This window comes from Amphibalanus amphitrite, unplaced genomic scaffold (genome assembly GCF_019059575.1).
Source record: "Amphibalanus amphitrite isolate SeventyFive unplaced genomic scaffold, NRLGWU_Aamphi_draft 000871F_arrow, whole genome shotgun sequence".
Taxonomy (NCBI): domain Eukaryota; kingdom Metazoa; phylum Arthropoda; class Thecostraca; order Balanomorpha; family Balanidae; genus Amphibalanus; species Amphibalanus amphitrite.
Window position 1 is genome coordinate 86,910 of NW_024882365.1, and position 26,199 is coordinate 113,108.

The 26,199-nt window shown below is 52.0% G+C and overlaps 4 protein-coding genes across 6 annotated transcripts in view; 1 reads left to right on the forward strand and 3 right to left on the reverse strand.

Annotated features, from left to right (window-relative positions):
* The first annotated feature begins 475 nt into the window (after positions 1–475).
* Positions 476–8,430, forward strand: LOC122367454 (BEN domain-containing protein 4-like). Of its 2 annotated transcripts, XR_006254060.1 has the most exons (4): positions 476–706; positions 4,829–5,563; positions 6,015–6,797; positions 7,700–8,430. XR_006254060.1 is itself a non-coding variant. In XM_043340527.1 (3 exons), the coding sequence occupies exons 2-3, from the start codon at positions 4,845–4,847 to the stop codon at positions 6,091–6,093; spliced, it is 798 nt and encodes a 265-aa protein (XP_043196462.1). In that variant the 5' UTR covers positions 476–706; positions 4,829–4,844; the 3' UTR covers positions 6,094–8,430. The 2 variants fall into 2 exon arrangements, 1 of the variants encoding a protein (XP_043196462.1); XM_043340527.1 differs by having other exon boundaries at positions 6,015–8,430.
* Positions 2,451–3,479, reverse strand: LOC122367464. The gene has a single exon (XM_043340558.1). The coding sequence runs from the start codon at positions 3,477–3,479 to the stop codon at positions 2,451–2,453; it is 1,029 nt and encodes a 342-aa protein (XP_043196493.1).
* A 776-nt stretch (positions 8,431–9,206) lies between the features above and the next one.
* LOC122367455 (protein piccolo-like) overlaps positions 9,207–26,199 on the reverse strand; it is a 29,722-nt gene continuing 12,729 nt past the window's right edge. Inside the window, exons 15-17 of one of the 2 annotated variants that reach the window (XM_043340529.1) lie at positions 11,508–15,479; positions 10,721–11,009; positions 9,207–10,219 (exon numbers count right to left, since the gene is read on the reverse strand). In XM_043340529.1, the coding sequence (XP_043196464.1) occupies positions 10,188–10,219; positions 10,721–11,009; positions 11,508–15,479 (4,293 nt within the window). In that variant the 3' untranslated portion in view covers positions 9,207–10,187. Of the gene's footprint in view, positions 10,220–10,714; positions 11,010–11,507; positions 15,480–26,199 lie in introns of both variants that reach the window. The other variant, XM_043340528.1, reaches the window with a different exon arrangement.
* LOC122367456 (angiopoietin-related protein 7-like) lies at positions 22,100–24,057 on the reverse strand. Its single transcript, XM_043340531.1, has one exon. The coding sequence runs from the start codon at positions 24,010–24,012 to the stop codon at positions 22,405–22,407; it is 1,608 nt and encodes a 535-aa protein (XP_043196466.1). The 5' UTR covers positions 24,013–24,057; the 3' UTR covers positions 22,100–22,404.

A 26,199-nucleotide genomic window follows, 5' to 3' on the forward strand; every position in this document is an offset into this window, starting at 1 on the left:
GGTGATGTTATATAATGATGTTACTTTGGGCTTAATTTGAATTGTGCTGTTTGCATCGACGGTGGATGAGCGATGCAACTTTTTGTCCCATTTTAAGCATTTAGTCTCACAGCTATGTTCACAGCCGTTAGGTGATGTATTCACGATCAAGATTCTTAGAGATTCGCGATAAAGAACACATCGTAAACAAAGGAACGTTCACGACGTGAATTAAAAGGATGTGACTGGATCGGCATCTTCTGCACATGTGATTTGTTCTAGCTTATCGCGCTGGCCAGTTGCGGAGCTAAGTGCTAACGATGAGTAAAGAACTTGCACGGCCTCAACCAGCGGCGGTTTGCTGAAAATGCTTAGCGTCCACTGTGCCGTGGAGTGTGTCACCGGCTTCTATTTCTTTTTATCTATCTTATTTCTTCATCTTCGTGAGCAAAATCTGCTGCGCAAGATGTCAGCCAGACTATCGGGGGTTGAGCGCCGGACGCAGTACTTTAGCAGGCCATTTTGTCTGCGTTTTAGGGACATCTGGCAACAATGTTCGGTTTTCAGCAACCTTGAATAAGTGAGCATTTTGTGAATGGTTGATGTTTGTGACTGTTTGTAAGGTTGTATTTTGGTGGTTCTGTCAAGTTCACAAGTTTGTGTCGAATTCTCGCAATCAGGAAGATAAATACTGTGCCCTAATTGATATGGTTTAGTGCGGGTCGCGGTAAGTATTTTCTTTTTTCGGCAAGAAGTGATTGCGCCGGTTATGTCTCAGATTGCATATCATTAGCAGGTCGTTTTGAAACAGCCTGTGTGCATCAAATATGTTTGAAATAATTTAAAGAATACATAAAAAGCATCAAAAGGAAAGAATATGTCATTATGGCTATTTAGCGTATAGCTTTTTAACTGATAAATATAAAATATAGCGGACGTAATGAATTGGTCTCGTTACCTGCCCGTATCAATTATGTTGTTCCTTCCTTCCGCTCATGAATGGTTCATTTAATGCATACGCATCTTTAGAGGTCATTAATATCCATCTCCAGAAGTCACTTCAAGGCTCATCATGCAGCGGCCAAAAATTAAATTGACGACATTCGCTGACACCTTTTTTGGGTCAAATATGGGTATAAGTAGAGCAGACGTCACACAAAGGTTTTCCAACCTAGGAGAGATGCTATACCTGGAGGTGCTTCTTTCTAACAAAAGCTAAACAAACCTAACCTAACCTACAACCTACAACCTAAAAACCTACAACCTACATCCTACAAACCTACCCTACAACCTACAATCCTACAGCGCCTCTCCTCAGTTGGAAAACCTTTGTGTGACGTCTGCTGTACTAATGCCCAAACATGCATTGCCTGCCTTGCCACTTTCAGGCTGACTGCAATGAGGAACAGTGGTGCCAACCAAAGTTAAGGATGGTCAATGACAGTTATTTTCTTAAATCATTATGCTTCTTGGCTTCCATTTATTCCCTATGCATACACAAACTATTGATTTGACCCAAGTGAATGGTAATTGGTAAAAGAATGTGAATCAAACTATAGTCCGTTTTTCTTATCTTTAGACTTCACTCCAAGATGTTTCGCAAGATATGCACGAGACAAAGCATGGCTTAGAAAAAATCAAGCCCTTCGGAAACAGAAAATATTGCCTTGAAGCCTGGAGAGTGGCGCTCTTGGGTGCGGCAAGTGCAGATTTGTAGTCTCACAAATGTGTATTACATAAATAGGTAGGTACTTATACCTACCTGCTACAAAAATTAAGTTGGATAAAGTTTGGTATGCTAACCGAACTATCGATCCGATGAATTAAAGGGTACCTATAAAAGCGAATATCACTTGGAAATGAACTATTCTGCAAATGGACACAAGTCATCATCAGTGACTTTAGTTCAAGACCTATAGGGCTTGGTTCCAGCCGAAGTTTTTTGAAACCGCAGGTGCGTGCGACTGCGAGTGCGGACCCAATGCAAGGAAATTCTTGAAGGAGCTCGGCGTGTGGCTCGTAACAAGTTCTGGCGACTGTCGTGAAGCACTTGGTTTGTGGTTCGCTATCGCAGACATTCGAGTGAACGCGTTTTCGATAGTATTGACTGTGACGTTGTAATCCTCACGAAGTATCATGTGGACGGGTTAGACTGCGTGACGAGAGGCGGAGATGAATTATGCCTGTGGAGGTAGGCAACCCGCAGGACATGCGTGTTCAGCGGCGCAGGCTACCAACACGAGTTGGCTATATGAGCGTGTGTTTAGCGATGAATGCAGCATTGATCGAAATTAACAAATATACATACTATTTCAATGTGATGACATGTTTTGCTCGTATTACCCGCTAGTGTCTACAAATCTACCACCAGTAACTCGTAATACAAATTACAAAAGACAGGAAACACAGGAGTCGTACTCGTATATTGGGTATGTTTGGTTCACCGAAGCCATCGTAGGTCCCATGCGCCCTCAATCACTTTCACTGTCACTGTCGTCACTGCTCGAATCCTGAAGTGACACGATCACTGGCTCGATGTCCTCCATCATACCATCTGCTCGCCAGTACACCTCTTCCAGTTCTCGCACGTGGCGGCAGCAGTTTCGCCACAAGTCCGGTGGCGCGGCGTCTCGGCTATCCAGCAGCAGCCTTTCCACGTCATTCAGATGCCCAGTGTTGTTGAACTGGCGGACGTGCGTCTTCATGTTTGCCCAAACCATTTCAATCGGATTGAGGTCGCAATGATATGGGGGCAACCTCAGTACTTCATGACCGGCCTCCTGTGCCACCTTGTCCAACACATACTCGCGTGTCTGTTTCAGAGGGCGAACCAGCTCAAGAAGCTCGACCTTCCGCAAGTCCGGATCAGGATTGACATCATGTACCCGCAGCCATTCTTGGATCGCTTCCTTCCTCCAGCTAGCTGTAGGTGCCTTGTTAGCACATCTTGAATGATACGAGGCGTTATCCATAATGATCACGCTATTCGCTGGCAGGTTCGGCAGAAGTTGGAGTCGAAACCAGTCCTCGAAACAGCTCGCGTTCATAGACGTGTGATAGTCGGCAGACTTGCCGTCCGTCCTCATACACATGAATGCTCCTGGGGTGAAGCCGCTGTCCGAGCCAGCATCGACTATGATTAGGCGCTTGCCCTTCCCTGTCACTGGCTTATGGCCGGCCACGTCGTCACTGTCCAACCACGCGACCGTTCGCATATCAAACTGGTTATACCAGGTCTCGTCCAAGTACACTATAGTGCGCTCTGGGTCGGAGCTTCTAATCTTCCGAATGCGTCTCAGGAACGCGTTCCGGGCTGCCACCACCTGAGGTTTTTCAACCAGCAGCTTTCGGTTGTTCACTTGTCGGAACTTGAATCCTATTTGGAACAGCTGCTTTCGTATGGTTGAGCGCGAGATAGTCTGCTCGAACTTGTCCTGAACTGCCGCTCTAATGGTGTCCAAAGTGACCTTTTTCCCTTCCAGGTACATGGCATGCACCATTCTTCTGAACGCGCACTGGTCAAACTCGTCGAAGTACTCGCGTGGCCCCCTGTTAGGGCGCTGGCGGGCTGGAGACTGGCATCCATGTGTCTCTATTCCACTCTTGAATGCATTAACAGAGGCAATCGACACTCCAGTAGCAGAGCTGGTCTCCTTCGCTACGTTAATGCTAGCCGCTGCACTCTCATCACCTTGCTTGAGGTATTCATCTTTCTTTCGAATAAAATATTGGTAAACATTATAAACCACTTGTCTCGCTTGTGCACCGATCGGTTTTCCTTGCCGAAGTTTTGAGAGCATTGCATATTATTGTATACGAATGGATATAAATTTCAAAAGATATATAAAAGTCTCAGATTTCCTTGATACACAGCAGACATATGGTGTGTTCGCTTTTAGAGCCAGTGGCAATGAGCGTGACGCTTGATTTTTATTATCAAATTGTGTGACGTCACGTGCTAAGTTATCTGCACATCTTGGAGTGAAGTCTAAAGATAAGAAAAACGGACTATAGGACAACATCATTTTGATTCCAAAATTATGTCAAAGTTGTGTAGCAGGACTTCCTTTTATTCTGCAGATATCCTGACATCGAAAAAGGAACTATAACAATGGGGATGACCTCTAAATTTGATTTACCAAAGCAGGTCAGAATTTCAGGTTAGCTTGGTTGGATGGTGGATACTGGATGGTAGAATGATGGGATAGTAGCTCAGAGGTTGAATGGCATTCCTAATGAAATTGGTAGGTTTTGGTCATCATGTGCTGAGTTTGGCTCAGATGGATGCTTGACAGTGTATATTATGTCTGGGTTCAAAGTGGATTATATGATGGTGTCAAAGGTGATATTGTGTTGGAGTGATGGAATGCCTACTTGTAGTGTCAATACAAAATTTTGCAAAAATGGTTGAGCTAGACATAATGCCTCATAAAACAATATTTACTCTAAGTTGAAAGTTTTGTAGGAATTTTCACATTTGTCATGACTGCCATAAGTCATTTGTAAACATAGGCGCGGGAGCCGGGGGGGCAGTGGGGGCAGCTTGCCCCCCCCAACTCTGGGGCCGTGGGGGCGGTGCCCCCACAGCTTTGAGACGGAATACTACACTTTTTTTGGCAAATGTTTTCTTTTTTTTGTTGAAAAAGCCGAGGGGTGAAAAATAAGTGGCCTAAAACCGGTGAGAAAACTAGATTTGGGGGTACCCTAGGTTAATCTCTATTATGGTGTGCCCCCCCAGTCGGAAAGTAGTTCCCGCGCCCCTGTTTGTAAAATAAGCATGGTAAAGAGGCATTTTGTAGGCTGCCCTGTTATTCAATGTGGTTGACATGTCCCCCCCCCCCTGCTACAGGTGCCATCATCTGAGCATGTCCACCCTGGACTCGAGCGGCTCCTCGGGCTACCAGCACCCAGCGCACGCGCGGCCGGCGCCGCCCGCCGGTCCGCCCTGGTACAGCTCCGGACCGCCGCCGACACCGCCGTCACCCGTGCCCAGCATGCCCTACTCTGGCCTGATCCCCCCGGCGCGTGTACCTCACGTGGTCCGCGCCGGCGGCAGCGCCGGTCCGCCGCCGCCGGCCGCGCCGCCGCCGCCGCCGCCCGCCAGCAGTAGTCACAGTCACAGTCACGCGGCCGCCGCCCAGGAGGCCGTCCTCTGGCCCTACCGCGGCCACTGTGCCAGCTTCCACAACTTCTGCTACTACTTCTTGCAAATCTTCTTCATCGGCGCTGCCATGTCGGGCGTGGCCCTGGTGCTCGCCGACGCGTTCTTCCGACAGCGCTGGCCTCACGTGCACGGTCTTCTCTTCATCGGCGTACTTCTCGTCTTCGTCTCCGCCGTGATGCTATTCGTGCTGTGTCAGCGCGGCGCGGGGGTGCGCGGCGCGGCGGAGAATCATGTCGCCAAGGAGGGCGGCGCGCGCGTGCCGGAGGCGATACCTCTCCGCGACGTGCCGGCGGTGTACGTGCAGCCGGGCCTGGCGACGCTGCGGAGACAGCAGCCGGGCGGCGGAGTGCCCGTACCGGAGCCGTACGCCGAGAGCGAGTATAGTCACCCGTGGGATCAGGTGACCGGCATCAGTAGCAGGTGAGATAACGGAGAGGGGGAGCTAGGGGAGTGAGACAGGTAGTGAGATAAGGAGTGGGTGAGGTGATGAGGTAAGGAATAGGGTAAGGATTAGGATATAAATAGTGATGTAGGTAGCAGGAGAGCTGAAGGAGTGAGAGGTTGAAATATTGAGATGAGAGTCATGGTCGATAATTAATTGATATAGTGCCTGCCAGGTTGGTGGGATGTGAGAAGGATGGGATTAGTAAATCATATATTTTTTGCGTCTTGGCGTCAGGTATTGCGGGAAGTAAGAACCATGTGTTGTTCCGTTTTTTTTTTTTTTTTGCAATGCTCCATTAGGTCCAGTGGTGTTCGCATGGACTTCACGGGAGGTTTCGTGAGTAACTGTACCTTCTACCTTACCTCCCCCTCCCCCATTGAATCTGTGATTCTCCAGGTACCCTGACCCGACCCTCTCTCTCCCCAGGCCAGATATGAGTGAGGTCTGCTCCATGGGAACCCTCAACAGCCGAGGGCGGCCGCCCGGACCCCGGCACTGGCAATGACGTCAGACGTGACGTCATACTCACACAGTACAGTGACGGCGTATAGGGCGCAGTGACGTCACACAGGCGGCCTGTGACGTCACACGGACGGCACACAATGCACCGGACCGTGGACGTCATTCTTGTCAAGCACAGCGCTGTGACGTAATACGTACGGCACTGTGACGTCATAGATGGTTTCCGTGACGTCATATCGGCCAGTTACACTGTGCGGCGCCCTCCCTCTCTCCTCAGAAGGGTTCCGTTCTGTTGCCATCGGTGCTCTGTAGCCATTGGGGGAGGGCTGAACGGCCATATTTGAGATCTGCTGACGTGGGGTCGTCGGAAGGGTCACTCGGATCTGATGAGCTTTATACGGGAGGCGTGAGCGAGCTTTTCTCAGATATTTATGTGGATTTATTTGGTGGCACGTGCCGTGTTTATGCCGTTGTTCCTTGCTGTGTTGTCGAAGAGCGTTTTATACGTAAAACGGCTCTGCCAAAAGGGTGTTTTCTGTGTGTATTTTGTTGTGACGTCATGTATGAATGATTCGTTGGGTATTGTATTCGATACGTTTGCGCAGACGTGTTTGTGGTGTATTCAGTGTTGCGCGATTGTCTCCTAGGTTCACGTCAGTCCCGGTTATATTTGTGTAGGGACGTCGACCGCGGTGTTCGCTCCGCGCTCTGTGGGAAATGGAGATGGGCGCTGTGGTCCGGAGTCCCTTAACCCTCGCCCGCACATGCCATTTTCCCATCCTAGAACGCACATGGGGGGGGTGGTTGCCACCCCCCCCGCGCCATTTCGTTCCTGTTGGAGATAGAGCTTAGCGGTAAAGACCAAAAAGATTCTTTGGGAAGAGACGAATCCAATGATACCCAGTTTTACCTTCTCATGTCAGTCATTGACCTTCCAGGTCAGGTCAAACTAAAAAATGTTGCTGTTTTGGGTCACCGTTGGATATCAAGTGCGCTGCTTATCAAATACCGATGACGATGCTGTTTTCTGGTGCCAAGCCAGCTAGAACTTCTTTGTCGCTCTACCCGACCAGAATTTTGCTGCTGAGGTCATTTCAGGTCAAGTTAGGTCAAGGTCAATTATATGTGTTTGTATGTGTGTGTGTGTCTGTGTGTATACTGATGTGTGCACCGATTGTTTTTGGGTCCATATTACATGAAATCATGATCTGAGAAGCTTTTACCAAAAATGCAGTCAAAAAACTTCACAAAAAGTAAATTCAGCTTGCCTAAAACGCAATTATCTTAGATGACCTAGGTTGACCTTGACCCTGACCTTGACCCCTGTACATCGTCGAACAACATGTTCCATGATAGGTGGGAGGTAAGACTGGCAAAAAGGCCGAAATCAGGGTGTCAAAAGCTCACAAGGCCCATGGCAAACGCAAGATGTTGAGAATTGGCCATTTGGGTCATGACATGACCTGAAAAACAAGGTCATATCTCCGAAACCAAAAATCACAGAAACTTGAAATTTTCAGTGGACATCAAGAAAGGATAGAGGAGCAGCTATACGAAAAATCAGCCTTCTAGCTCTAAAAATGTTGAGTGCAGAGCAGAAAGACTACCTGGGGGGGGTGGCAACCACCCCCCCCATGTGCGGGCGAGGGTTAATCTGATCACGAAGGTTGTTGAGGCCAGTACGATCATCTCTTCAGCTTGGACGTGACTGGACCCTGGATCGTGGCCGTGTGCAATGTCCCGCTCGACTGTCCGATTGACAATTTCTTTGGGTGTATTCTGGGTGTAGCGGGTCGCGGCACACTTGTGGGTGCAGCCAGTGGGTGCAAGGGAGTGCCGATATGCCTCCATAACACCGACGTGAACTAAAAGTGGGGGTTTTCGTGTCAAATAGGTATTGCACAAGGCACAAATCTGTAACCACCGCAGTTGAAAGCATCGCACATTTCTTACCGCTGGCTGTTTTTGTCGAAATGTTCGCGAAGCTGTGCTTCACGAGGTACTCACAAATGTTATCGATTGAAGCTTAGGGTCATTGCACAATAGCGGGCTTATGAGCGTATTTGTGTTGAATCATATCAAAACGGTGTTCTCTGAGGTTCTGCGCGTTTTGTAGCGGTGTGTGAACGTGCTATGTGTTCGCTTGTGTCTCCTGCCGCGGCGGATCTCGTTAGCGCTGAATTGTCGGCAGAATGTCGACGAATTCGGCGCGTCTTGCCAACCGGTGCCGCTTGGCTTGACCTGTTCCTAATGCTAGGTACGTATGTGCGCGAGTAATCGCTTTGGAGTTTGTGTGTGGAATGCTAGGGTCACATATGTATGAATGTGTGTATTTAAACTGGATTATAATGCAGTAATAAACGGAATATTTTATCAAACACTTCCTGTGCTTGTCTGTCGCTATGTAGCGATCGCTTGCAAAGTGACAATATTTTTGTTTTCACTATTGCTAATCATGCATATGTAAGCATAAGTGTGCAGCGTTTTCAACATTTTAATTGCCACTGCCGCCTCAGGTCCCCTTCATCCTAAGCCTTCCCTGTCCTTTGGTTTGTCCCGTGTGATGCTTAGCCTCACAAGCAAGTCGTGCGACTTGGGTGTCCATCCCACCCTCTGCTCGTCGTATCTCAACCCTCCGCAGTAGCCATTTCACTCTACGGTCGGCACCAGCTGGCCACTGACCACGCGTCCTGTACGCGACACGCGACACTCGTGTCGGTCCCAGGGAGTGCCAGCCCGCTCTGTGGGGGGGGGGGGGGGGGGAAGGGGCTAATGTGGATTAGGCGCCACTCCCCACTAATGAATAGTGGATGCCGGGCTGAGTCACCAGCTGACAAAGGTCTGGGGTTGGGGGAAATGGGAAGGGGAGCTAAGTTCACGGGGTTACGCCGACCCCAAAGGTAAAGGAAATGACATTTCGGGCAATGTCATCCTGGATGCCCATCGTCTAGTAGTCCCCTCTAGTAGTACCGTAGGCCCAGATGCCTACGGTAGAAGACCAGTGCGACTTTGAGATACCTACGAGTAAGACCCTATCCCTTATCTTGCATATGTGGAATGGACTCCGTAATGTGTACGTTGTTCGATTGCCTCTGTCCGTCTTTGGTCACTTGCCTACGTCAATTCCGTATCGTCCCATCGCCCTCAATCACCCAAGCAGTACAGTGTGTTTATTTGTCAACGCTCTACACTCAGCCGGTAACTCGGTAACACTATAACTCACACTCGCTAACTCACTGTCGCTCAACTCACTCACTCTCACAGCTAGAGGCTCACTGTGCCTCACAACCGTCCATAACGCATGGTAATAAATCCCGCCGGGCCGCGCGATAGTGGCGGTACCAGAAACAGCGGCGCACGAGGCGCCTTTGTAAAAACAGCTCCCTGCCTCGCCACCGCAGAGAGGGGACTGATGGTAGACGGCGCAGCGAGACGAACACGGCGCGGCGAGCGGGTCGACAAATGTGGCGCGGGAGATACACTGGCGATGGCGGCGCGCGTCTGTCCAATGGGCGATGGATGGGGCGAGGTAGGACTGCAGCCAGCAGAAGTCACCGCTCACATACCAGCGTCAGTTCATAGAGACTGGTGCGGCCGTCCGATCTCATAAACCAGCCCCGCGCCGGCCAGTAGCGTCACTCAGCGTCAGAGTACCGCCGCGAATCTCATCGTCGGACACTCGCCGCCGCCGGGCGCTTACTGAGCCGGTTTGGACCTACGGGTACACTGATCGGTACCACCCCGACAGCTGCCTTCACAAATCCCACCCCCACTCCGCTCACGCCAATGTTTACCCTCCGCTTACGCCATCGCTTGGAGCTCACATTTTGCCTCACAGTTCTACGGCGGTATCCAATACCCGGGGTACAAAAGTCCATTATTTCGGTCTCTAAATAGCTCCAGGCATCAACTCTTCAATGTTGATCACCAGAGTTACTCCTCAAAAGTCACCTATTTTCGGCAGATTTCCACCGACTGGGGTTATCGCAGCTGGGAGTCTTGACACCGCGGGGTGAGTCCCCGTCGCGTAAAATACCCCCACTGATGGGAAAAGTCCTGTCGCTGGGTAGCTCTGCGCCGCGGAGAGCAGGCCTCAGTAGTGTATAAAGGTGAAAACAGCTCCAAAGCGGGTGATGGTTACTGTTCCGTTATCACCTCCTCAGAGACCCCTGGTGGCGAGAGAAAACGGGCAGTTAGCGGGACTGTGATGGGGTGTGAAGTAGCACGGAAGAAGGAACCGAACTCCCCTCAATGGGCTTCTGGGAAAATTTGAAAAGGGTGGACAAGGTCTAGGCCGGGCTGCTCAGGATATGAAGGGAGGGGGAGGTATCTATCGTTATGCAGGCAGAGTTCAGAGAAGACTATAAAATGATAATGGAACACGGTACACGGGCAAAGCTTCAGGGAACATTGTACACAGATGATACAGATCATACAGTTCGACTATATCTAATAAAAGAAAATGTGAATTAACGCAAGATGAACAAAACATCAGAATATATAACGCACAATGATTGCATATGTTGCCATCATGAGGGTAACGTTTTGATAATTTAGAAATATAACTAGGCTACAAAATCATTGTAAATATTTAAACAAACTTTCACGCCCTTTCTAATCACCAATACGGCCCATTTCCGCGCACGACCCCGCACAAAACTGACCCGTACCGTCCAGTCCGTCCAGGTCGCCGAGGTCGGCAAACACGGCCGTCCCGTCCGGTAACAGGATGCGGATTTTGCCTCCGTCCACCTCGGCGTCATTGGAGACCACCTCCTGCTCCTGAGCCTGCTGCAGTCGTTGCTCCTCAGCCTGCTGTGGCTGATCCTCCTGAGGTGGTTGAAGCTGTTGCTCCTGAGCCTGCTGCAGTAGTTGTTCCTGAGGTGGTTGTTCGGAGGTCACCAGTAGGTCGCCGTTGGCAGCGGTGGTGGGATCGTCCAAGGCGACTTCCCCTGATAGCTGTGGGGGAGGGCGAATGTCAGCAGTCGTGTACGCTGTCAATGTTCCGGCGGGGCCCGGGGGGAGTAAGCCACCGGCTAATGAGGAATAAATAACAGAAAAAGCTGCAAACCAAACACAGCACAAATGTAATCTGACGAAAAGATATAAAGAGAAGACATATCCCTTTCTATATAAAGAAAGAGATATCACTTGATGTTCGCACAACAAAAAACAGCGACTCCATGAAATGTACATCTGAGTACATAATGTACATCTGAATGAGAACTTGACGTGCAAAAAAGACAGGCAACTAACCAAACGGTTAACACCTAATCTCGCACCAATGAACCCTGGACCGTCATTAATTAACTATCTACTCTAATTCTCTACATAAAATCTTCACCGCAAAGCATCACGGGGCTCAAAATCTAGCAAACTACCGAACATCGAACATAATCCCCCAATCCCTTTAACGTTATCAGCTCCCTGACCACCCAATCCGCCGCCCATTCTCACCTGCCGCGCCATCGTCGTGTTCAGACTCTCGCTCTCGCAGATCTGCGCCAGCAGGTCCAGATCGGACCGCTGTGACGTCACTGGAGGCGGCGGAGGCGGAGGCGGAGGCGGTGGCGATGGAGTCGCAGTAGACACCGGCACCGTCCGGCTGACGAACCGTGGCGAGCGGGTGCCTCCTGGGGTCTTCACCACAAACACCTGCGGTGACCGCGATGCGCCCGCCCGCGCCGGTGACGACGATACCGTGGAGGTCGCCCGGACGGCGCGCGTCGCTGTGGACTGCGGACGGACCACCCTCACCGCCGGCGCCGCCGCCGAGCTCGTCGGGGCAGTCTGCGGCCGCACCACGATGATTTTCGGTCGGCCGGCGGGCCGGGGGCTGGCGACAGCCGCCCCGCGCGACCCCGTCTCACCGGTCGGCTTGATGTAGATCACCCTCGGGGAGGACGAGGATCCCAGCGCAGCAGCGCTGGAGCTCACCGGCCGGCCACGCGATTCTCCGAGCACCACGCGCCGCGGGGAAGGGCTGGCCTCCATCGGACGCGGCTTCGGCTTGGGCACGTAGACCACCTGATTCGCCGCGCGACTCGGAGGCTCTGGCTTGGGTGCGAGCGACGGCCTCAGCGGAGACGCCGTCGGCTCAGTGCCCGGGATCGGGCCGGGCTTCGTCATTACCTTCAGCTTCCGTTTGGGTTTCTGTCCGTCTGCGCTCTCGGGAGGAACTTCTGGTACAGGGCAGGTCATCACCACCTGCTCGCCGCCGGGTGCCGGGCGCTGCCCCTCCATCTGCGGGTACGAGATGACGAACTGAGGCCGCGTGGCTGCCTTCGGACGCCGCGTGGCTGCCTCCGGACGCCGCGAGGCCGCGGCTGAGCCTGAGGGTGCCTTCGGCCGCTGGTCGGCTATAACAAACCGAGGTCTGGGTGGTTCTCCCGACAGCCTAGGCGCCATGGGTGGCCGACGACGGCCTCTGGACTTAGACTTGGAGTAAACGGGCACCGGATCGTCAACTTCTAGTTCTTCGTCGACATCATCGTTGATCACAGAGTTCTCTATCACCTGTTCCGAGACCACGTCCTGTTCATTGATCAGCTGTTCGGTCAGCACCTGATGTGTCTGATCGGTCACAATCTGTTCGGTGACTACCTGTTCGGTGACTACCTGTTCGGTGACCATCTGTTCCGACTCCCTCTGTTCCTGCAGCACCTGCTGGTGCTGACTCAACAAATCCTGATCGGGACAGAGCACCACCTCTTGGGACGGCTGCAGCCACGAGATCTCCACACCATCCATGAACACAGGCTGGTCGCCGAACATCATGTGCTGATCCACCCCGGCGCCCGGGCCCGACGGCGGCGGCGGCGGCGGCTCGATCTCCAGCTGGGGCAGCGTGAACTCAGGCTGGTGCTCCGGCTCGGGAAGCTGCGGCAGCTGTGGCAGCGGCAGCTCCGGCTCCTGTTCCGTGCTCGGTGGCCGCGGCCACGAGCTGGGAGGTCCGCTGGCGCCCGGGAGAGAGATGAGAGGCTCGTCGGAGGCAGAGCATGGGAGGAACGACAGCGCCGCCGCCGTCGATGTCTCTAGCGTCGGAGCAGGCGGCGCCGGGGCAGGCAGGCAGGCGGTTTGGTCCTGGATGGGGACAGAGCTTTCTGATGCAGTTGTTTCTGGGACTACAGCGGCAGCCGAAGACGGCACTTCCTGCGGTGCTGTTTCCGCGGCGAGAGACTCGACACATGGTTTCTCAGACGTTGAGTCGCCGGGTGTTGTAGAGGGCTCTGGTGTTTTAGTTTCGACATCGTCAAGATGTTGTGACGGAGAGTCTTCCGGACCCTCCACTGCAGTATCACCAGTGCGAGGTTTGTCGGACACCTCGACACCGTCCTTCTCCGCCGATGGTTTTATCTCGGTACTCGTCTCTGATGACGGCAGCTCTTCCGTCTTACCCTCAGAGCTCGGGGCAGCCTGCTCCGCACCACCCGACTCAGCAGTCTTCGGCGCCGCTCCATCACTTTCCCCGCTTATCGTCTCACTAGCTAGCTCCTCTTGAACAGTCGCCGCTTCTTCCGGTACCGTCACAGTCGCCTCCGTGTGCTCAGATGTATCTTCCGCGTCAATTTTCACCTCAGTTTCAGCCACTAATTCCGGTATCTCACTTTTCTTCGTCGGAGTGACCGCCGCCGGCGTTTTCATGTCATCCGTATCGCGCATTTGAACGTCGGAAGTCCGCGCTGTTTTCATTCCATTTTCTCCCTCCGGAGTGGTCGTCATATTCTTTTGGTCCGAGTCTAACCCCTGCACGGACGGCACACTGGTGCAACCGTCAGTGACTTCGTCCTGTGGTGCCGAGAAGCTCAGGTCCGTGTGAGACAGAGCGACCTCTTCTGTAGCTTTGGTCCGTTCCTGAGAGTTGATATCGTCCGTCACAAGCGCTGACTCTTCATTTAAGCCTGTTGATATGTCCATTTCATCGGCCGCCAGTTTCGGCTCCGCCGCGCCCGAGTCAGACACTGAAGACTCGTTGGCATCTCCCATTGCAGCCACAGGAGCGCCGGTTGGCGCTGTCCCTTCCACGCCAGAATCTGCCAAAGGCTTTTCTTCAGTCGCTGAAGCCGCTGCCTGCAGCTCTGCATTGTCCTGGAGCTTCGGCTGGCCCTCAGAGCTCTGGTCAGGCTTTGGCAGCTCAGGCGCCGCCCCTGAGGCCTCACTGGGATGGTGGATCTCCGAGCTCTCTCCTGCAGACGCAGAAGCCTCTGTTGGCTGTGTGCTCTGCTTTGGGGTTGTTGAATGCTCCGGGGGATCTATCAAGTTCTCCGTAGTACCCTTCGGCTGCCACTGCTTTGATTCATCAACTAGTGTTGCATCAGTAACCGCCATATCCGAATCATTTCCGGTAGCGGCCACCGCGGCTCTCTGTTTCGCCTCGTTTGACGCCGTTTCGGCCTCCACCGACTCCATCATTTCGGGTTCTGCTGAAGCCACTCTGACCTCTCGTCCTTCGTCAGCCACCCTTTCCGTCTCACCTATCGCCGACGGACCGTCCACCGGTGCAGCGGCCGATCCCGCGACCACCGCCGACGACTCCGCCTTTGAGTCACCTACCGATTTAACCGGCTTTACCGCTTCCTCACCCTCTGATTCCGACTCCTCAGATAGCGCCAGCCACGACCTAGGTCTGGCAGACGACCGCGGCGGCTCTGGCTTTGACAGTGGCGGTGAGCCGAACAGGGACGGTTTGGCAATGGAACGAAGTTCCGAGCTCGGCTCAGGTTTGTGCTGCTGCGCCAGTGAAGCCGGGTTCACCGGTTTGGCGTCAACATGAGACTGTCTGGGTTTGACGGGCGACCTTTCTGACTCTGTTTCTGTATCAGATTCTTCCGAGAGAGCCAGTTCTCCGGTCTTCCGCTGCCGCTGCTGCTGCTGCTGCTTCTGCTGTAGCTGTAGCTGTAGATGTTGTTGTTGCTGCTGCTGCTGCTCCTGCGGTAGCGGCTGCACTGGCGTTGGTACAGGACGTTCTTCAGTCCTAAGCTCCTTATCGTCCGCATTGGAACCCAGACCGCTGCTGCGTTCCAACCCATCCACCTGCGCCGCGCGGGGCCGCTCCTCCTCAGTCTCATGTGCACCAGATCCAACAGCGGATGGCGGCCCGCCGGTCTGAGCTGCGTCATCACCTTCATCGGACTCCTCCGACAGAGACGGTCCCAGCTCGCGCCTCGGTGCAGACTTCTGAGCGTCAGCAGCTCTCTGGGTGTCAACGGCTCTCTCGGAGCCTGGGGCGGCCGTGGGGACGGCGGCGGGGGCGGGGGCGGGGGCGGGGGAGGGCGGCCGTTGGTCCGGGGTTCGTCGGACGTCCACCGCCGCTGCCGTCGAGGCCAGCGATGACGATTTCTTTTGTTTCTTCGGTGATGAGTCGGCCGCCGAAGCTGAGTCGGAGTCGGAGCCAGAGTCGGAGCTGGAGTCGGAGTCGGAGCTGGACGCCTGCCGGGAGAACGGGGAGAGTCAGATAGAGTCAGACGGAGAGTCAGACGGAGAGCACGGGGAGTGAGTTTAGTCACATGGAGAGTCATAAAGGAGTCGACGGAGAGTGGCAGTTTACAGTCCGACGGGGAGTGAGTCACACGGAGTCGGTTCAGAGTCAGAAGGAACATTACCAGGCGGCGGCCGTCTGCCGGGACCCGGACGGCGTTCAGACCACCACTATCGAGTTTGTCTCCCTCAACTCACCCACCGGCCACCGCAGGGACAGGACCGCACTGGTACCGACACCCGGGGAGGGGGCACGGGGAGGGAGGGGTACAGGGCAGGTCAGCTCACTCGTCCTCATCACGCATCCACCATAAGGAAAGAATATAATATTCTTTCAGAATATGCAGGGCTGATAGGATATTCTTTACTATTGATTTCTTATTGGTAGGATATTCTTTGAACTGCATTTTATATGACGTTACTCAGTACTCACATCACGAGACAGGTCAAAAATGTCAGGTCAAAAAGGGTCCCATTGCTCCAAAGCTTTACTGCGATTATATGGCACATGCCTTGGCTGACCATTTTTGCATTTCAAATTCCTAGGAAAAGGTCACTGGAAAATAAAGGTCAAGAATAAAACAAGCACACGCCGAGGTCAGGTCAGGGTCAGATCACTCAGAGCCTAATAACAAATACACATTATTTTCCCGGAAAAAGGTCCTCACTACCCGATCCAGTTCGTCATTGGAGATCAAGCGGTAATCCTAGTTTCCACTAGATGGTCTTAACCCGCGCACCGACGGGGGTCTGCGCCAACTTAGTACCGACGGGGGGGGGGGCGGATGACCGCCCCCCTGAGATCTCGAGAACGAAGCAAGATAGCGACAAGCGGTAAACGGCATCGGATACGCACGGTCAAGATCTACAATTTTTACTAAGGTCATTTTCAGGTCAGGTCAAAGATGACGTCACAGGGGTCGAAAAAGTCAAAATGGCGGCGCTAAATATGGAGAGTTTTTCTCGAATAACTTTCGAATTAGTCCAGATAGGAACAAACTAAGGGCATCATCGTGATCCTCTCGTCAATCCGCATCGAATGATATATATGTTGACCTCGAAAGGTCAAGGTCAAAGGTTGACCTCAGGTCACGTGACCTCGAGGTCATCATGTATATCATTCGATGCGTCTTGACGAGCTGAACACAATGAGACCATCCACGCGTCTGTATCTTGTTCCTGTACGGAGTTATTGGTCAAAAACCTTTGGTGACCTTTGATGACGTCACATGACCTCACAGCTGCCGCCTGCCCAACAGCAAAACAGACCTCAAGGTAGTGAAGGTTGATCGTATATGAAGTCATGTATGGTATATGGGGCCATTCCGACCCGTTTTAGTGGTAAAAACAGGGAGTTGATTTTTCCCCCATTGACTTATAATGGGGAGGTCGCGAAATTGACCTGACCTTAGGTCACCGATATCAAAATTCCGAGATATACAAATTGTAGCTACTAATAACCTTATAACATCCTGCGACTTTCAAAGGCCTCCGACATCTACTGTAGCTCTGGCACGGTGACAAAGTTGCAAAAAAGTGACTTGAGGTTGGGTCATTCAAAGTGACCTGGTGACCTGACCTTGAAAGGTAGGAGGTTCAAACTTGCACACCATGTGTAAAATTGATAAGGGAATAGTCATACCAAATTTCGCGGCGCTACGCGCCGCGGTTTTCCCGCTATTCGCGAAAAACCTCAGGGGGGGGGGGGGCGGATATCCGCCCCCCCCGTCGGTGCGCGGGTTAAAGGTTACGAATCTAGTTACAATTTTTATTTGCTTTTTCGACCAGTTAGCGTGCGCAGAATTGGGAAGATGCAATTCAAGTTTGATAGTGGCATCAGCGTTACTTTAGTGAGATATCAAGGGAAGAAAACAGAGCGGCCGCTTCGTAATCCTAACGTAACCACTAACCAGCCTGGCATCACGTCCCCTGTCGTCCCCTGTGTAGTTAACACCGCCGTCCCCTGTGTAACACCACCGTCCCCTGTGTAACACCGCCGTCCCCTGTGTAACACCACCGTCCCCTGTGTAACACCACCGTCCCCCTGTGTAACACCGCCGTCCCCCTGTGCCGACATTCTACTGTCGTCGGTGTGACAGCTCCTTCGAACGCAGCAGGTAGGGATGGGACGACACATGGGATGGAATGGGACAGGAAGCGGCTGGTACACTGCTGGTAGGTGTATCTGTTATAAATAGTCTGCACTTGCAGTATCAATTGCGTGTTACACAAAGTAAATCAGACTTACGTTAGGCTCAAATGCAGATACATCAGTGGACGGGGACGGGATGGGACACTGGATAGAACGTTGCCTTCAGTTGTAGCTGTAGGGACTGCCAGTACTGACAACGGCGGCTAGATGACGGCGCCATGTGATTTATCAACTATTTTTGGGCTCCATCTGTTATAAATAGGCTGCATTACCAATTGTGTGCTACCTACCTATAGCAAATCTGCCATATTTTAGGTCTCAAAAGCACTGGCAGTACTTCAGACACCATTAAAATAAATAAATAAATAAATAAATAAATAAATAAATAAATAAATACATAGCGCAACCCAGGCGCGGATCCAGGGGGGGCGACGGGGGCGGCCGCCCCCCCCCCCCCCGACATCCGAAAAAGGCGCCCATAGCCCGCGGCAGAGAGGGCGCCCCGAGCAAAACAGAGGCGACACAGCAAAGGTTGAGCAGAAGTTGGGCTCACCAAGCAGGAGAGCGACGCCCAATTGCCCATTCCCAGCAGATCAGAGTCGCCCCAGAAGCATATGGATTATGGGCGCCCCCAGCAGAAGAGGGGCGTCTTATTACAAGAATAAAAAGATGCCTTCTGTTCAAGAGGGGCACTCCTGGCAGGAGAGGTGTCCCCCTGAAAAGGAGCGACGCCCCAGCAAAAGTAGAGAGGCGCCCCCATTCCAAGAAGAAGAGGGGCGCCCTAACAGCAGATAGGCGTCCCAACAAAAAAAGAGAAGCCCTATAATACAAAATGGGTGCCACTGGCAGAAAAGGGGCGCCCCCGGCAGCGGAGGGGGCCCAGCAGGAGAAAGGAGCCTCCAGCAGGAGACGGGCGCCCCAGAGAAGGGGGCGCCCCAGCAGAAGAGAGGAGCCCCCCCAGCAGAAGAGAGGCGCCACAGCAAAAGTTGATCAGAGATGGGGAGCCTTCAGCAGAGGTTGGGCTCGCCAAGCAGGATAGGGGCGCCCCATTGACAATTTCTGGCAGAAGAGAGACGTCCCAGCAGTAGATGGGCGCCCCAGCAGACAGCAGCTGTTGGGCGCCCCCGGTAGAAGAGGGGCGCCTCATTACAAGAAGAAAAGGAGCATATTCTGCACAAGAGGGGCGCCCCTGAGGCAGCGGAAGGGCCACCCAGCAGAGGGGCTGTGCCCCAGTAAAAGGAGAGTGGTGCCCCGCTCCGAGCAGAAGAGCGGGGCACCACAAAAGGGGAGCCCAAGCAAAAAGAGGAGCCCCATAAGAAGAAAAGGGGTGCCTCTGGCAGGAGAGAGACGTCCCCCGCAGTGGAAGGGCGCCCCCAGAAGAGGCGTCTCTAGCAAAAGATAAGTGCCCCTGCAGGAGAGGGGCACCGCAGCAAAAGTTGGGCAGAAATGGGGCGCCCCCAGCAGAATTTGGGGTCGCCGAACAGGAAAGGGCCACCCCACTCACAGTAGAAAAAGGGACTCCCCAGCAGCAAAGGTGTGCCCTAACAGAAAAGGTGCACTCCCAGTAGAAGCGGGACGCATCAAGAAGAAGAGGGGCACTTCTAGCAAAAAAATGGGCGTCCCAGATAAGTGGGCCGCCTACAGCAAATTGGTCGTTCTTAGAAGAAATGAGGCGACTTCAGCAAAGTGAGCCTCCCCATGACGGATTGGGCGATCCAAGCAGAGGTTGGGCGCCCCCGGGAGAAGTGAGGCATAGTCATACCAGCATAGGTGAGACGCTTCCAGAAAAGAGGGACATCACCGGGAGAAGAAGGACGCACCAGCAAATGGAGGCCACCTTTTTGCTTATCCCTTTTGGTAACGAAGCGGCGCCAATCTACGACATTTAACCCGCGCCGTGCTAGTGGTCTAAGTTTTCCGTGCCGTGCTGGGGGGGGGGGGGGGGGGGGGTCACGCCCCTTCGTCCAACTCGGCTCTTGGGCCGCGTAGCGACACGCGGTAAGCGGCATTCGAAAGATCGTCCAAAAACAGGACGAACACAACTCTGTCCTTTTTTAGGTCAGGTGAAAGGTCAGGTCACCATAGGTCATTAAAAGTAAAATGTTGCCTATTTCAACATTTTTTTTTCGAAACACCGGCACATACCTAACTCGGAAACCAATACAGCTATAGTGCAGCGGAAAAGCGCATTCGATAGCCCTTTTAAAGCTGTTTCCGTAACCTGTCCTCAGATATGACACAAGGTTAACGGTTTAGTCTTCGGAGGGCAAAAACTCTAAAAATAGCAGTTTTACGAATTAACAATGTCTTCCTGTAATAACTTTTGACTCAAAAGAGTCTCGACGTTACCTTTGCCAGCATCACGTTGCTGTTCGAGACGCGTCGAATGAACAATATGATGACTTTTAAAGGCAATTTTGAGAATTTGACCTCATGTCAAAGTCATGACCTGACCGGGAAAGATCATATTGCATATCAGTCGATCCGTATCGTCGAGCTGAACACAACTGAGTTTTTTATCGCTCTAGCATGTATCTATCAAAAGTTATTTACAAAAAACAGCTGTGAACCTTTCATGACCTGGGATAACCTCTGGAACATAACTAATGAGTGGTCACAGGTGCAATGTTCTTATTAAGTGTGTTAATTTGATCTGTATCCCAATGCTTGAGATTGTCTAGAATGGCGCTCGTCCAAAAGAGATGCCTTTCAATTTTCTCCCATAGACTTACCTACAGGGTGGGGCAGCATAATCGGGAATGCTTTTTGGGCTCTGATCATGAGTAGGTATGACATTATTTTGATAAATTATAGCATGGCAATGAAACGCCCAAAAGTTGTGCATCATCTGACATGACTACATCCATGAGCATGCAACCTCCTGGAAAAGAGCAGCAAAATAGTTCGACGGTGCTCCAAGTGCTTTGCGCGCGCCCATAGACACTAATGTTAAACGAGTAAAACAAGAACATTTTGTTGAAAACCCTGCAATTCCACGTAAACGGTGCTGGACAGGTCAACGTGTTATCACGGTCGATAAGGATTGTGTGGGAATACTTAGGACAAAAGGTTAACGTAATCGTCGTAAAATAACTCTTAGCAGAGGACATACAGACGACTCACTTGAATATAAGGAAGAAGCTCTTGAGCATATTAAAAAGAAACAATGTTCAAAACTTCAGTGACCAAAAATCTCACCACCGACTGGAATACGATAAAAAAGAACGGCATGCCATATAAGGGATTGTATCGAGAATATTCCAGCGGTCATGCAAAGTAAACATCCTGTTGGGGTGATGGACCTATGGGTGGTCTTCAAGGGAGGTGCACGTGGTGCACCCTACTTCATCGAGCCCGGATAAAATGAGCACCTCTGGTAAATACATCCGCACTCTGGCAGACTCACGTGGAGCCGTCGGAACAGAGGATCACTGACGGTCCAGATCACGTCTTACGAGGACTCTGTCCGTGCTGGTACTGCAGTGAGGACGACATGTTATTGTGTAGGGCACCTCCACCTGAGATGAACCAAATACTTCTGGTCCTTCAACTCCGCCGATTTAAATCCGACCAAATTCTTTACATGGAGCGTTTTTTGGTAGAAGGTTAATGAACAACTTATCATCAGTAAAGACGGTCTTCAGTGCAAGGTGAGAAGCTGATGGGCGATCATGGACAAGCAGGAGGTTGCACGTGCATGCGCGTGCTTTTGGACCCGCCTTGAGAAGGTCACCGACGCCGAGGGCGGTTACATAAGATGAGGGATAGGTAAAAGGTGACCGATTGATGGGATGTTGCTAAAATAGTGCTTGGAGCTGTATTTTTAAATTCATGACCAAATAATCCCGTTTGATATTTATTCCCGATTATGCTGCCCCACCCTGTATATATAATAGAGAGGTCGCAAAGCTGACTTGACCTTAGGTCACATAACAAAATTCCGAGATATACATTTCATGAATATTGTTGCTTTCATCAACTGCTGAAAGTTTGAAAGCGATCGTTCAGTCGGTATAGCAATGGTGAACATTTGAACTTTTTCTACGGTTAGGTCACGTGGAATAACCTGGTGACCTGACCTTGCATCACCCGGGTCTCACATTTTTACAACATGTGCAGAAAAGATATATGAAACCTAACTGATGATGTATACTGAAAACGGCGGCGCTGCGCGCAGCCGTTTTAAAGATATTTGCGAAAAACCTAGGGGGGACGTGACAACGCCCCCCTCACGGCGTGGGTTTTAAACTCTCGATTTTGACGACGGTTTGGCGCCCCCGGATTGCCAGGTCGCCCCTATTTCAACTTGCCGCCCCCCCTCCCGAAAATTCCTGGATCCGCCCCTGGCGCAACCAGCGGTGGCTACTGTTCGGTGTGGGTTCCGTTTATTTGTGTAGAACGTACAACACATTTTACAGACTCTCGGTGTTAAAGAAGTTTATTTACCCAAACATTTCATGATTATACGATACACATAGAGGTTAGTTAAGGACGAAAAACAGGTATAGATATAGAAACACGTATGTAGACGATACTTTTGATACGCAGAAAAGCCATCAGTAACATCTCCAGCGCGCGCGCGCGTTCACAACAGATTCTGGCTCTGCAGTCGCAGCACTGGCAGCCCGGGCCGATGGCCGTGGCCGCCGCACGGTGCTTGTGACACATGTACGTGTCACGTGTACTGTACACCACACCGCTGTGATGACCTCCTTAGTGTGTAGATTAGTAGGTGGGTCTGATCTTCATATCTGTCGTCTTCAGTGACTCGTATCCCCTCCACGTCTCCCACCATATTCCAGTTCGGTCCTCATCACCGCCGTCCCGGTACCGTCCGTTCAGGTTGCTCCTCCCGCACCAGCCGTACCACCAGGCACCCAGATATTTCTGTGCACAGTGAAAGTAAAGCCAGCCGTCCTGGTCACGGTCACGGGTAGAGAACTGCTCATTGACGCTGTACTGTAGACCATCCCCGGCAGTTCCCGAGTAGTCGGTATGGCTCAGTCCGTAGCCGTCCTTCTCAGACGAGATACGGAACCCTTGGTATGCAGCGTATGATCGATTACCGTCAAACGCCTCTAGATCAATACGGAGTTCGTACCGTCGGCCTGATGACGTCAGCTGATATAGGTGTTCTAAGCCCCACCAGAATTCTTTGGTCACATTACCAAAGCCTTCCTTGTAGTCCGTCCATCCCAGGTAGAAGTCCTGGTGGGGCTTGATATCGTCTCGTCGTTGGAACACCGTCCAGTTCCCTCCTGCAGTGTTCATATCACAGTACGCCTGGACGGGTGGTTGTTGACTGTCGCCACTGGGCAGAAGGAGGTAGACTCCAGACGGGGAGTCGACAGGCAGGCCACTGCAATCACGGGGAGGAGGCAGCTGCTTTACCTCAGAAGCCGGACGATCTATGCTCTCCTGTATGGCTGTTGTCTTGTTAATGGTCTCAGCCAGCTGGGACACTGGAGTGACAATCTGGGATGTCGTGGCATCAATAAGCGCTGTATGATTATCCAATGTGACTGTAGTCACGTTCTGAACTGATTTCTGCTCGTTCAGCTGGTCACTGAGCTCGTCCAGTTGTGATTGCTGGCTGTCGAGCCTGTTGGCCAGTCCAGACACCTTTGTTAGTTGATTTTCTAGCCACGTTACGTTGGATTCCAGTCGTTCCATATTGCCTTTCACGGTGGCTGCAGCCTCCTCTTGTTGCAATTTTTGCTCGTTCAGCTGGGTGTTGAGCTCACTCAGTTGAGATTGCTGGCTGCCGAGCCTTGTAGCCAGTTGAGACGTCTGTGTGAGTTGATCTCCTTGCTGAGTAACGATGCCATCCAGTTGCGCTGTGAGGTTGATCATTGTGGCTGCAGTCTCCCCCTGTTGCGATATTTGTTCGTTCAGCTGGGTGTTGAGCTCGCTCAGTTGCGATTGCTGGCTGTCGAGTCTGGCAGTGATTCCAGTCAGTTGACTGGACAGCTCTTCCACCTGCTCACTCTGCCTGCTCCTCAAAATGTGGGTGGTCCATTCAGTCACTCGAGAGTCGAGCAGAGTCAGTCTGTTGTCCAGCGACTCCACACGAGACTCGAGCTTTTTGACGACTTTGTCCAGCGACTCCACTCGAGGCCCGAGTCTGCTGATGACTTTCGACTCCACTTGTGACTCGATTCTTCTGACGACTGGTCGTAGCTCTTGCTGAACTGCTCTTGCGATGATGCTGAACACCTCGTCGGCAGTGGCGCTGGGCAGGGCGGCCGGCTGCTGCTGCTGCTGTGCCGCGGAACAGCCGGCAGACACCACCAGCAAGGTCGACACGAGGATTCCTCTCCAGCCGCGGGCCATCGTGGCCAAGAAGGAGGCACCGCCAGCGCCGGCTGCCGGCCTCGGACTGACGGCTCGGAGCTGGCAGGACGTCTGCAGAGCTCGGTACGGCTGACCTCTGTCAGAGGCGCCACATCCGGTGACGCGGCCCGGTCCCGTGACCGACAGACTGAGCGATAAACAATTACAAGTTGCCACGGACCAGCCTGTTACAAGGGTCTTCTAGCTGCTCATGGCAGTCCTTTTCACCATGACTTCTGAAATTTGAGGGAGATGGAAGCAGGAAAAGGTGCAGGAATTGTTTGCCATAGTTTAAGGGGACCCTCCCGTCCCACCTTCAAAAAAAGTTAGTGAATTGGCATAAAGTGAATATGTACCGGGGTTCAGAAAGAGGAAAGATGAATATCTACCAACTCTACTATTTACCGGTTTTTAGATATTAATTTTATTTTTGTTTATTTTTGGGGGCCTTCGATGTTCCTATGACGTCGTTTGGAAGCAATTATTTGGTATCCTAAAAGTGCGACGGATGTTGCGCGCAAGGCAGTATGTATATTGTATATACCACCACAGTAACAATGGATGTTACCAAGGTTTTGTGTAAGATTTAAAAATCGCTAGATCTGCGCTGACGTCACAAAGTCTGAAGGGGCATTCAAATGCATTAGCCCCTTAGAATCCGAAAACTGCAGACTTTGAAATTAAATATCTCCGAATTAAAGCATTTATCGATGTTGTAAGTGCCCAAACCGGTAATTGCAAGCAGCAAGCCAGGGACCCCAATTTGGCTGTCTCAACTCAAAAGTTCAAAACTAATGTTAAGGTGGAATGGTCACTTAAAGTGTTACCAAAGCAGAAGCCAGATGATGATAATTTGATGTGATGATGCACCAGCAAAGGAAAAAGAATCAGCTAGAGAGATGCTGATGGAAAGGGCCGCTGAATTATCAAATGAACACCTTCACCAAAACCTCCGCTTCGTATCCTTGTTTTGCGTTTGCGTGTGTACTGTTCAGCATGCTTAACTGGCATGCTGTTGAACTAATGTATCACACCCTGTGGGTTGGAGATACCGCAAGGAAGGGCGTTTGTTGGCTCAGACGGACAGGGGTCACCTTGGCGGCCCCGGCGGCAGCGGCCGGACGCTCTATCTGCACTGGCCCGGCCTCTGCCGGAGCCTGCGGTGGCTCGTATCAGAAAAGGGCGGATGGACTGCAATGTGGTGAACCTCGGGTATCAACCCAGAGTATACTGAACATGGCAGAAAGAGGAGATAAAGAGATAAAGAGATTAAGAGAGAGAGAGAGAGAGAGAGAGAGAGAGAGAGAGAGAGAGAGAGAGAGAGAGGGAGAGGGAGAGGGAGAGGGAGAGAGAGAGAGAGAGGGGGAGAGAGAGAGAAAGAGAGCGAGGTCAGGTAGAGGGGTAGAGGATACGTTTAGAATGACCCAAACGGTTTCGCCAAAGTAATTCAGGCGTATGAAAAGGGTACCTATGCATAACATGACTATTATTAACTACTGTACCCTACAACAAATCCCTTAGGGTCGGAGCATTCGAGATGTATTACTTCATCTCGCAAATGTGTCGTAATTGCACTTACAATTGTGTCGTAATTGTACGAGTATCGGTCGCAAAACTGGCCATGCTTTTACGACTGATATCCCCGAATCCGATTAAGACACGCTGACGTTATGTCTCGAAAGCTTTGGACCCAATTAGTGACTTCTTGTGGAGTAAGGTTCCAACCTTTGAAATGTCAGCACAGTCGTGTGAATAACCGTTCATTGTGTACCACCACCGCCCCCTGTGTAACACCCCGTCCCCTGTGTAATACCGCCGTCCCCTGTGTAATACCGCCGTCCCCTGGGTAACACCCCGTCCCCTGTGTAATACCCCGTCCCCTGGGTAACACCCCGTCCCCTGTGTAATACCGCCGTCCCCTGTGTAATACCGCCGTCCCCTGGGTAACACCCCGTCCCCTGTGTAATACCGCCGTCCCCTGGGTAACACCCCGTCCCCTGTGTAATACCGCCGTCCCCTGGGTAACACCCCGTCCCCTGTGTAATACCGCCGTCCCCTGGGTAACACCCCGTCCCCTGTGTAATACCGCCGTCCCCTGGGTAACACCCCGTCCCCTGTGTAATACCGCCGTCCCCTGGGTAACACCCCGTCCCCTGTGTAATACCGCCGTCCCCTGGGTAACACCCC